The sequence below is a fragment of the Rhamphochromis sp. 'chilingali' genome (genome assembly GCF_963969265.1).
Source record: "Rhamphochromis sp. 'chilingali' genome assembly, chromosome: 3".
In the NCBI taxonomy this organism is placed as follows: Eukaryota; Metazoa; Chordata; class Actinopteri; order Cichliformes; family Cichlidae; genus Rhamphochromis; species Rhamphochromis sp. 'chilingali'.
This window is the reverse complement of record NC_137931.1, coordinates 14,338,510-14,350,993: the sequence shown is the minus strand read 5'-3', so window position 1 is coordinate 14,350,993 and position 12,484 is coordinate 14,338,510. Positions and strand designations below refer to the sequence as shown.

Below are 12,484 nucleotides of genomic sequence, written 5' to 3'. Positions count from 1 at the left end.
CTCAAAAACTGTCACAGTTATCGACAACTCCAGTCATTAAGTGAACTGCAGTGTCAGTTATCTTTTCATGAGTTTAGGTTCATAAAATGTGTGCAACCTTGTAAACACTGTCCATTGTACCATGCGTTATTTATCTTATATTACAAGTAGGGGAATGGCATGTGCACTAAATACCTATATCTATATACCAAGTATCATGAAAATGATAACTTTTTCACTTTTGGCACAAAAAATGCCAGCTGGCCTGCTAACCACACCCATGCTGGCAATTACAGCGTAAAGAAAATGTAGTTGATTTACCGAATACTTTTATAATTTTATAACAAGGGGCAACTACTCAAGACAGTATTTTCTTATGTGAGCTTGCAATCTGTCTCTGTCGGCAGGGAAAGACAAATATTATTCCGAAACCAAACAGTCCCTTCATGAATCAAACGCCCTTTTGATGTGGGCCATAGCAATCGCTTGGCGAGCACATTTCTGTCTAGACAGGCTTCAGTAGACAAATTCTTCCTGCTAATGTTAGCTAAAATTTTATGTTATTCTTATTATTATTTATTGCTGGACAATAAATACTTAAATAAATACAGCACTTCAGGCTTTTAAACTACTGTTGTGTTGTGTTGTTGTTTGCTGTTTATGTGTCTAAATTTGTTGACTTGATTTTATAAGAACTTTGCATTACGTGTGGTCAGAGGCTTGACAAGTCGCAAATGTTCACTTTACTTCAGGTCAAGGCACTACTTGCTATGGTCGATTTAAGAAAACACTACCATGTTAAAACTCACACATTATATGAGTAAATATGTAGTATATACAGTAACTGGACCACCTGTGAATTGCTATTAAAGTGTGATCTCTGTAAACATAGTTTGTCTCACCTCTAACTGGGCTGATTTTGTTGGTGATGGCGTATCTCAGGATCCGCTCCTCCTTCACGAACATGACAAACACCCTCTCCATAAGGATCTGCAAAGTCTCTGGGGTGGCAGCTTGGTTGTTGTGTGGGCAGTCACGGTAGGTGATATTCTGTTTCAGCTGGAAAGAGAAGGACTCGGACCCTCGGTCTGCTGTAACCACTGAATACTCTCTAATAGAGGTGGAGGTTGCAACTGTAGAAAGAGAGATGGAGTCACTTTAAGCAACAAAAAGGGCAATCGAATGATGTATGCTGTTCAATCCTTGACTTTACCTGAGGGGTAGTACTGGTAAGTCTCTTTGAAGGGCTCCATGGTAACTTCAGCACCAGGAGGAAGGAAGGGCACACTGCCGCTGATTACAGTACCCACGGTTAGGTGGTTGTGGTCATCGAGGCCACGGGCCGTCTGAATAATTGACAAGCGCTGGTTCCCAGGGTAAAATACAACCTCTGCGTGACGACTGAACTCAGCACCTTGTAACACAAATAATCATCAATCTTTTATTTACTGGTTTATATATAACAAACATGCAGAAGCTACATTTCAGAAAAAGTGCAGTGTCTACAATAGTTACACACTAACACAACCACACAGCTGTTTCCCATTAGTGAGGGGAGGGGGAAGACTGATATCACATCACATCCCTGGAGACACTACATCTGGCTGGGAGACCAGAAACACACACATGCAAAGAAACAGACACACGATGTCCTTGCTATTAAGGAGTTCCCTCATGTCTCTCCAGAATGTCAAGAGTCAGGACGTACAAGGCAAAAAACTGTGCAAACATGTTTACCTGTCAGTTTGAATCCCGCTTGGCTATTCTGCAGCTCCAAAGCAAACAGCCATCCAAATAGCTCTCCAATGGGTGCAACTGGCATCAGTGCCCAGCCCACTGGTTCTGGTACCTGACCAAGAGGGATAATGTTTGCTAAGTTGACTAAGTTTACATAAATGACGCAAGACATTAAGATGTTCATTTTTTTCAGAGGCTTTTTAACCAACATATTTCAATTTCCTTTACTTAAAAATGATTAAATCCAAGGTGGATTTGAAAAAATTGTGGTTGAAAAAAATTCGAATCGAATTCCCCCAATGGACACTATATCAGGTGTTTGTGCTGATATGCTGTGTTTGGTTTCCTCCTTATTTGGTGTTGTGCATTATAGCCAAACTTTAGTTTCATCCATCCAAAGAACATTGTTTCAGAAGTCTTGTGATTTGTTCAGATGCAAAATGGAAAACCTAAGCTGTGCTGTCATGTTCTTAGAGGCTTCCTCCTGATAACACTTCAAAGCAAACCATACATGCACTTTTTTATTAAATAACGATGGTATCATGACATTAAACATTGATGGACTCAGACTCTACAGGCCTCAGCATGCCCATGTAGTTCTTGGTCTGACATTGGAATGAATTCACTGGGATTTCCATTATGTTAACACACCTCAATGCTCCAGACCAGCAAACTGACAAAACTTTTATAGAGGTGCTCAAACCTGCTGATGTCAATTAATCAAAAACATTCGATTAGCCAAGTATTAGGGTTACCCTCTTAATTCCTGTGGAAGCAGTACGGGTATGCTTAGTTTGTCTCATGACTACGTGCAGTCCTCTGAAAACTTTCTTTTTCATGACTGTAAGTTAAACCTTGCTCCTGATCTCCTGATCTGATAAGTTAGCCCCACTCTGAAAGCTTACCAGATTGGTTCCTTAAATTTGTTATGGAAAAAGTACTGGCTGCCTTAATCTTAATTACAATATAGAAGAAGCTTGTACACGATTAATGGGGCTGTTTTTCAGGTTGTACCTCGCTGATGGCAGTATACGCCCTCCCGTCTCCCACCACGATGTAGGCATGGAGATCAATGTTGTTCAGCGATACTGGAGTCGATCCCACATACACAGTACCGCTCACCTTACCGCTAACACGCTGGGGGGCACCTGGATGAGCAGCACAGAACGCACACAACAAAGCAGCTTTAATATGTAAAGACAACCAATGGGCACAGCACTTAGAAAAAATGGCCAAGATCTAACCATCAGGCAGACACTGGCGTCCATTTCCATAGAAGCCTGGTTGGCAGTGACAGCAGAAGCCTGTGGCATAGTCAGTGCAAAATGCATTCTGGGAGCACTGCTGCAGGAATCTAAATGAGAAGGAGAAAGTTGTAGTTTTAAGTACGATCGGTGCTTTTTTGATATGTATTCATGGCATCAGACAAGGCATGAGAATGGACAAGTGTCAGATCAAGCAGACACTAACTTAAAATATTATTTCTGCAGGAAAGAGCTTTTCTTTTTTAAGAAAGATCTTCAGATTCTGAGAAAGCAACTTTTACTCTTTACACTGTTTTGAACAAATCTCAGTGTTGTTAAGACACCTAACAAAGTTGTCTTTGATGTCTTTTCAATGTCTTACCAACAATGTCTGATTGGCTGTGTAGGTAAGCAAATTAAATTGCATGTCTACTCTTTACATACCTGGCACATGTTTCCTTATTCTCTGTAGTATATTGAATCACTATGAGAGAAAAAAAGTAAGATTAGAGGATACATGATACGACATTTAAACTCATTAGCCTAATGTTTCCACTCTAATGCTTCAGTTATACCCACTACATTGGTTAGTTTGCGCTCCACTGGTGACATCATCACTCAGCCATATTCATTTAAGCTCTCTGTTATGACGCAGCTACTTGCAGTATTCTCCTGAACAGTAAGTGTTGCTACTCAGACAAAACCTTCATATTGCTGATGGTTTAGGGGGAGAAGAGTTTTTCCGACTAAGTCTTATCTTTTCAAACTGTTGCAACATCTCCCTCTGTATCATCTGTGAATGTCTTCTGCAAAATTTATGAAAAATCTTTTATAATGATCAACATTCTATATTATTTTTATGACTTTTACCTGAAAATGAGTGATGGTAAGATGATTCACTTGAACAATTTATATTTTGTCTCCAATCTACACATTGTACAAAAACTTCAATTCAAATGTATTTGTATAGCACCAGATCACACCAACAGTCAGCTCAAGGCGCGTTATACTGCAAAGTAAAGACCCTACAATAACACAAAGAAATCAGATGACCCTCTATGACCAAGAACTTACTGACAGTGGGAAGGAAAAACTCTTTTAACAGGAAGAGACTCTGCAGCTGGTTGGGGGTGAGTGGAACAACATGAAATTTGCACACACACATGCAGACATATATGCATACACTCCAAGATGCTATATGAAAAGAAAACCAGCTGCTGCAGTCCTGCTTCAAACATCCACACATGCACATCTTTCCTCTTTAATGAGAACCTTCATTGACATAATACATTGTGTAGTCTTGTAACCCTCACCACTCACTGGCTAACCACAACCCTAAACTAAGCCAAATATTAACCTAAACCTCAATACCAAGTAATAAACAGTCCTTGGATGTGGCCAAGATGAGACCCAATGTCTTCACAGCATATACATGTTCTGACTACGGCTCTAAATAGACTCTAAACTAAAAGACTGTTTATTTGTTGAAAGTGTCTCTGACTTGAATGCTGCACAATTTTTTTCTTTGAATCGACAAAAAATAAATAAATAAATAACTGAGTCAGCAAGAAAACTGCTGACTTAAGATATTTAGATTGAAACCTTAAATGCCTATTCTTATTAGAACTGCTCAAGTCTGACCACAACCTCACATGCTTAAGTAACTTCTCTTAACAAAAAACATCACATGGAGCTTGCATAACTCCTGAGCGAGTGCATTGTTCTCTTTGACTTTCTCATTTTCTTTCTCTCTTTTTGGGACGTTGGAATTTTCTAGGGAGACAAAGACGTAACAATTGTACTCCAAGTTTCATAAACATCAAATCCATAAAAATGCCGAAAAATATAAATGTGCTTTCTAAAAACTTCAAAACACATAAATATAGCACTTGACATTTGACCTTTTTTAAAACCTGCTTGAAAACACACTTGTATTCTTTAGCTTTTAATTGTGACTAGTCTTTCATTGTTTTTTTACTATGAATGTTTACTATTTCCATTATCTACAGCACTTTGGTTCAACCTGTGTTGTTTTTAAATGTGCTTATGAATAAATTTGATTTGATTTGATTTGATAAATATAGCCAAATACTCTATGTACGTATACTAGTACATGAAGTCTGATATTCTTTAAGTCTACAAGATATGGTCTAAAATGGCCTTAGCAGCAAGATGCTCCATATCCCATCCTGCCTGTTTCCACTTTTACTATAGCTCTACAACAAAATAGTGAGCTTAAAGACATATCTTGTTTTCCTAAAAACATGCATAAAAATGTCAGATAGAACATTAAACACTTGGCGACAGATCTCGAAGGCTTCTCAGAAAAAACTGTTTCTTTTTCCCAAACTGACCTAATAAGATGAACTCACTTACACAGACAGTTTGCTTGACCTTATATAAGAGGTTCACTGAGAACACATTCTTATTTATGGCAAAATCCTGTGGGAATAGTTTGAAGGGGAGGGAGCGTGAGCACACACACCTGGTAGCTACACAGCACAACGGCAGTATTGTATTAGGTACCGCTCGGCAGCTGGCCAAGACAGCGAGGTAGCGTTTTCCATGAAACTAATTTCAAAGAGTAGAGAAAGTGCAACCAAGGTTATTTTGTTATAGCTACAATGTACAGATGTCCCCAAATGCATCACATGCAGGCAGTGACAAAGTTACTGATATGAAAAGAGGACAGCTATGAGAATTCACTCTCTGTATATGTGTATGGGTTTGACTGTGCCTGTTCAAAACGTGGCTGTGTGAAATAGGCACATTTTTGGCTGTGGCTTTCTTTAGAATGGCTCCTCAAAACATAGTCTCATGTGACTCACTTCATTGTCACAGGAATCCAAAGACAAATAAATAAATAAAATTGCATGAAAAACAAAACAAAGTGTATACTTGCCCAGTTATCACTATGACAACTTGACTGTGAAAAAGACTGAACTTTTGACCAGCTGTCCTTTTGTTTCTGACGTCCTTTAAATGGCCTATTTTGGCCTAAGCGTGAAACGAGCACACTATGAAGTAACTTGGAAAACTGTTGGAAAGTGTATCTAGACGATTCAGTGAGGTACCACATATTGATTTGACTGCTCTGTGCACTTCTTTAGGATAAAGTTTGCTGATAAGTTTTAAAAAAAGAAAAATACTCATTGTTTTTTTCTTACCTCCTGTGTCAAAATTAACCTGTTCTTCATCCACACTGACCACATGTGCTCCAGGGGAAAGAGGCGGAGCATTTCTATGTGGGGTGTGCACATTCACCACTTTCAGAGGCAGCTGCAGAGGAAGACACAGGAGAAATATGTTCTGGCATTGAAAGCAATAAAATCCAAGCCTGTAGCTGTAATTCTCTACAAATATCATAATCCAGAAAGTTATGATCTGCGCTATGTTCTCATTATTTTGTTGACAACACCATTCCACTATGACCATGATATTTTCTTAAATTGTCCTTTGAATTTAAAATCCTTTTAACACCTGACAACCCTGCTGTTTCAATTCCCTTTTTTCATATCTAACTAAGGCAGTTGTGATGGCAAAAGGTGTGCATAATACCAAGTTGTGCATGATAAATGGTTAGTGGGTTATACTACAGTTCTTTGCACATTTGAACCACTGTTACCTGTGGTTGCTGTTCCTGGGGCTGCTGAGCACCTCCCTCTGCGACTGTCTGTGGAGGATTAGGGGAAGCGTACTGCCTCTCTGGTGGCTCGAAACCATACACAGGTTCAAAGGTCAATGGTATATTGTCGCTCCCATAATGGTTTTGCGGTAGAAGGAATCTTGATCGGTCACCATCAGCAGGTGCAGGCTGGAATTCAGGGTTCCTCCCTGTTAAAGGATAATCATCTTCTCTTTCTTGGGTATTAGGGTCAAACGTATTCTCCACATATTCTTCAAACTCATCATAGTCTGGGGTGGTGGTGCCCTGGAAGGAAAAACAATGGAAAAGTCAGAGGAGTAAAGAGCAGCATGGGTGTCTGAGGTTGTGGTGGCAGCTAATAAAACTGATTGGACTGGGGATTATCTAAAAAGAACATCAGAAACAGCGTGTAAGATAAAGAACAGTGAAAACAATCATAACAAGAGGGTTGTGTCTGACTGTCTTATCTGTTGGGAAGCCCAAGATGGTAGAAATGTCCTACACTGGTGCCAACTCCACCCAACACCCAAAGAAGGGTCACACCAACAGATTGTACTGTTAAACAAGTCTAAGCCCTGGATCAGATGGTGGCAAAACTTCCCCTGTGCAATAGGAGCAGGCGGTGGTTAACTGAGGGCAGATGGAAGAACTGCAGGCCCAGGCCGAGCGGCACAACCCGGTGCTGGAAAACCTTGTGGTCTGGTCTGGGGCCGCAACTCAACTGCCTCTACTTACCATGGTTCTTTGATCATGCCACACAAGACAGTGGAGACGTATGACCGCAGCTGGTCTTGGATATATTTGAGGATACAGTGTTGGAGGCTGGTAAGCAGCTGGTGGAGGAAAAGGCTGTGTGGCTGCTTCCCCTATTGTCTGGGGAAGGGCAGGCAGCAGCGCTCAGCCTACCAGCGGTTTTTCAGGGGAACTTTAAAGATGTCTGGAAGACTGTGCTGGACTGCTTGGGCTACTCCCATAAAGACCAGTGCTGCCAATTCCACAACTCCAGACTGGGAGTGGGAGATCAGCTATTGGCCACACCCAGCTGGCTGTAACTAGGGATGTTGTAGTGGGAAATGTACATCCTGTTGCTGGTGGTGCTGATATAATATGATAAAACCATAATAAAATCGTGACCCAATTCTTCTGGATGAGTCCTACTTGGAATGCCAGTCAGGTCATTTCACTGGAGTGCACAAGGATATCCTTTTGTTTTTAGTCTTGGTGAATTATGCAACACAATATCATGAAGAGGTGGCTTTGTGAAGCATTTCAATTTCTGCTGAGAGTGTGGTCCATGAGCTGTTTCTGGTCATATTCTGAATCCCAAAAGAAATATTTACTGACCAGGGCAATTTTTTCAAATCTCACACATGGGCTGGTGGAGTGTGTGAATAAAGCATTAAATTCCATGATGTTTGAGGAGAAGTTCATTCACAAGGATGAATGAACTTGGGACTGGTGGTTAGACCCACTGTTGTTTCCACTGTAGGAGGTGCCCCAGGCCTCCACTGATTTTTTCTTTTCCTTTGAAATGCTGTTTGGCAGAAAACCACGTGTGGTGTTGGACCTACTTACAGAAAACTGTGAGAAAAGTCCAAGCAAAAATAAAAGAAGAGAGGATGTCAGAGGATGACAACAGAGAGGCTAGACTCAAGTAGTTTACACCAGGAGGTAAACTACTTGTGTTTCTCCCATCCTCCAGCTGAAAAGTACTTGTCAAGTAGTAAGGGTCTTTTGTGGTCACACATGATGGGTGGGTGATGTCAATTATGAGTTAGCACATTCTGCCAGGGGTAGAGCCACAAAAATATACTGCCTGAAAGTGCAGAGGCAGGCAGATCCTGTTTCTCTGGTGAGCTTGATGAAAGACAAAGATGGGTTGGGGCCCATTCCCGCCATTCCTTCGTGACGACCATCTCACACAAGCCCAGAGAGCAGATGCTGTTAGGTGGTTCTTGGAGCTGAATGGGTTCATCATGAACTTTGCAGAGCTAACTAGTCCCCTGACCAACCTCACCCGAAAGTGTGAGTCAGACCTGGTCCATTGACAGAGCAGTGCCAAGGAAGCTTTAAATTCCATTTGACTGGGTAAAATAAACTCTCTGGGGATAACCATGCTCCATAGTCCTAACTTCTCCCTGAGGGCAGGTGGCCGTTTTGTGTTTGTAGGTGAGGGGATTCGACTGAGGTATACATCGGTTGTAAGCTGTCAGAGCGCAAGACTAAATACAGCACAGCAGATAAAGAATGTCTGGCAATTCTGTAGGCAGTTGAAGCCCTCCACTGTTATCTCCTGATATGCTGATTCACCCTATGTTCGGGCAATGTTTTGCTGGCTCCATTGCACGAAGGATGCCAACACCCAGATCATCCAACGATATCTAGCTTGACAGCCTTTCAAATTCACGATGATCCAAAGGCTTTTGAGGTATAGATGGTTGTGGCTGATTTCCTCTTCTGTGGGCAAAGGAAGTTTAGGCCGGATGGCTCCGCATCCCAGGTTGGGCGATTGGGGTATTTGGTGGCGGGGTGTGGTTTTGGCTCAGCGCCGGGAGAGCTGGAGCAGAGGGCTCTTTGGGCTGGCTGGCACAGCTGTCAGCAATTGTCTCATTATGTCTCTTCTATTTATGCAGTAGCTCGCTGGGACCAAGGTGTGTATAGCAATCACTTGGACTAGCAGCCAGAAGAGCTACTAGAGCTGATAAAATTGAGTGGACATGTCACTGTTAAAAAAGCGTTAGAGATAACACTGAATGAATAAAGAAAGCAGCATAGCAAGAACGTTGTGTCTGACTGTGTGTGTTGGGAAGCCCATGATGGCAGAGATGCTCTACAGCAGGTGTGTCAAACTCATTTTACATGGCGGGCTACGTGCAACCCACTTTGATCTTAAGCGGTCCGGATGACTGAAACTCCCCATTCTGTAAAGAAGTTACATATTTAACTGTTTTTCTACATGTGCCAATAACAGAAATCTGTCAGCACGGCTCTTTGGACTTAAATTGTAAGAAATAAAATTAAAGTAAAAGTTCTGGTAGCTCATTGCTCTGACTTCCAGTTTTGTGTTATTTGTTTTTTTTTAATTGTTTTTTAATTGTTTTGTTTTTAACTGTAGTCATAAAAAAATTACATTTCTATAGTAGAAATTGAAAAGCAAACTTTTCTGTTTTTCACAAAGTTACAGAGGTTTTACTAAAGACATGGCTAAGCCTTTTGCAATTTAGCATAATCTGGAATGATTTATGAAAGTTGAAATTTCTGATGTACTCAATAGCAGAAATTAGGCTTTCTTGTTAGAGGTCATTTGGGGAGAAAAAATTGTGGCCGACAACACTGTACAAAGCAGTAGACTGGTGCATAATAAGCAAGCAAATAAGGCAGAAAATGTAGATTTTTGATGCACTACAGTATATTTCAAGAAGATATATTGTTATCTTCCAAAAGCTAAATCAAGCAAATAACAAAATTACCATATGGGAGTCATATCCTACAGTTGGTGGAGTAGAAACAGGACCTTTAATGGATGCAGGTACAATGTTGTCAAAGGAATAACGGTTTCCAGTGTGGAAAAGCCAAAGGCCTGGAATTCCACTGTTACCAAACCTAGAGCAGAAGAAATCAGACATTCACAGAAGGATGTAAATAATTATGTGCACCACAAAAAAACATTTTCTGTTGTTATAAATGTCCTAAGCTTCTCCTGCAACAGCATTTGAAGAAAAGGTTCAACAAAGGACATAAGGCAAGGCACATAACAATGAATGTGAACATCTTTTTTTGAGTCACTAATTTTAGCTTGACATTTACAACCTGTAATTATTAGCTATCTGCCCCTTATTGTGCTATACATGCACTGTCATTAGCAAGCTCTTACTACATACACATTTATTTACCAGTATTTGTTTTAGCGATTACTGTGTGTGTATGCATCTTGTTACTTGTTTCGATTCTGATCATAGAACAAGTCATTATTTGCGTACATCTAATTCTAAGGTTAAACTGTTGGCTGCAAAGAAATTTATGGTTTAACCTTTTTTACTTACTGGTAGAGGTTTTTAACACTCTGCTCATTACTGGTGACACTGTAGTAAGGGCCTTCATTTCGGGAAGTTAATATATTTGGAATTTCTCCTCTGCTGAAGCCAACTCTTGCTGGAAGCTCTATCTCAACATTATACGACTCCTAGAAAAATAAAAAAAAAACAAAAACAAACAAAAAACAGAACAACATAATAACCATGTTCTCAAATAAAATAAAATAAAATAAAATAAAATAATTTGTCAAATATTTAGCAACAAATACTAACAATAACAAAAATTAGGAACTATATAGAATAATTCAATAGTCATTAAGGAACAAAATAATATGTAAAATCTGAGCAACCAAAACGTGCACACAGATACTAACATAACCCTGGTCAGGTGTTATGTTGACCCCTTTATGCACCTAAAGCAGCAGTGGCTATGTGAAGTGATAAAAATAGTGATATAAATACAATGGTTCATTTTGCTCGTGTACATTTTGCCCTACAGCTGTAACAGTGATGACTTAACTCTTGTTTGCTTACCTTAGGCAGTGTGCCAAAGAAGTTCAGACCGCCTTCAGGGTAGAGGAAGAGGACATATGAGTCTGTCTCATCATAACCAATAACAGCCTGGAACGTATTGACCTGTGGAGGCAAAAGCGGATTACAACATGGGCAGCAAGAAAAAATAACCCTAACCTGCTCAGCCAGGGTTCCAAGTGATCTGAGCAGGTACTAAAATGTGACATCATCACACTGCATGCCACCGATTGGCTAGTCTGTGGTGTCATTCCATGAGTCATGAGAGCGTGTCGTTCAGGAAAATCAAAACCACATTTTTGAAACCTAGCAACAAGGCTGAACAACGCCGTGTTACCCCGAGCAGCAGGTATAATCTTGCCTCGAAGTCCACTTTTATTGTTGGTTTTGTGTTGCATATTGATTACATTGTGGGACACTCAGACGCGTTGCTATGACGACAACCACGTCCATCAAGAGGTACTAAATTGTAATGGAAAACCAGTCGATCCATGTCAAACCGATCTGAGTAGCTACTAATGGAAAAGGGGCTTGTGTGGCGTCAATCAAACACTTTCCAGGTGGATCAAATCTGGAACATCTAAACAGATATGACAAGGTCCCCAACGCCATTGGCTGACATGCAGCTCCTAACCATGACAAAACCTCCAACGTGTTTACAGATGGTTATAAACTTCACTGTTGTATTCTATTGTATTGTATGCCTGTGAGACTGTTCTATATTTGCAATCTTTCATCGATTGAACTAAATAAATGGAAACAAAAGTTTTTGTGAAAGGCTACTGATAAGAAAGTATCTAAAGTACAGTTTAAATCAGTTCATCGCTTGAGCCTTGTTTTCCCCTTTCCCTTTTTTATGCTTGAACTATTTGCAGGTTAAGTTACTTAACCCAAAAATTAAAAATAAAATGAGAAAGTCTGGCTCACTGGAAGCAAACTACACTACATATTTATGTTTTTCTGATTAACATAGTGTTGAATCCAGTTTTTACACATCTATAAAATCACCTCCAGTGTGTCCTGCTCAGCTTAACCTCCCTCCGATTATTCATTATTTTTACACTTACTCCTCATGTTTAAACTTCACACCTCTCCTGCACCTACCCTCTCCTCCTCCCTGTGTAGCCTGCCCTTCTTCTCTCATCTGCTGGGTCCCATGTTTAGACTTCTCACCTTTCACACCCCCCACGCCTTGCGGTCACCAAAACGACTACTTAATCTCATCTCATCTCATCTCACTTTACACAAACTAAGCTGAATTGAATGAAGTCTGCATGGACTGACGAATGAGGGAATTCCATTTACACGGGAGA

General features: G+C 40.4%; 1 protein-coding gene across 2 annotated transcripts in view; it reads right to left on the bottom strand.

The window, feature by feature from the left end:
• The window catches only part of nid2a (nidogen 2a (osteonidogen)), a 61,966-nt gene that overhangs the window by 34,238 nt on the left and 15,244 nt on the right, over positions 1 to 12,484 (bottom strand). For both annotated transcript variants that reach the window (XM_080878713.1, XM_080878712.1), the window contains 11 exons: positions 11,175 to 11,276; positions 10,650 to 10,789; positions 10,077 to 10,209; positions 6,586 to 6,891; positions 6,128 to 6,239; positions 3,405 to 3,444; positions 2,961 to 3,070; positions 2,731 to 2,864; positions 1,717 to 1,828; positions 1,193 to 1,393; positions 882 to 1,112 (listed from right to left, as the gene is read on the bottom strand). In XM_080878713.1, the coding sequence (XP_080734839.1) occupies positions 882 to 1,112; positions 1,193 to 1,393; positions 1,717 to 1,828; positions 2,731 to 2,864; positions 2,961 to 3,070; positions 3,405 to 3,444; positions 6,128 to 6,239; positions 6,586 to 6,891; positions 10,077 to 10,209; positions 10,650 to 10,789; positions 11,175 to 11,276 (1,621 nt within the window). The remainder of the gene's footprint in view (positions 1 to 881; positions 1,113 to 1,192; positions 1,394 to 1,716; positions 1,829 to 2,730; positions 2,865 to 2,960; positions 3,071 to 3,404; positions 3,445 to 6,127; positions 6,240 to 6,585; positions 6,892 to 10,076; positions 10,210 to 10,649; positions 10,790 to 11,174; positions 11,277 to 12,484) is intronic.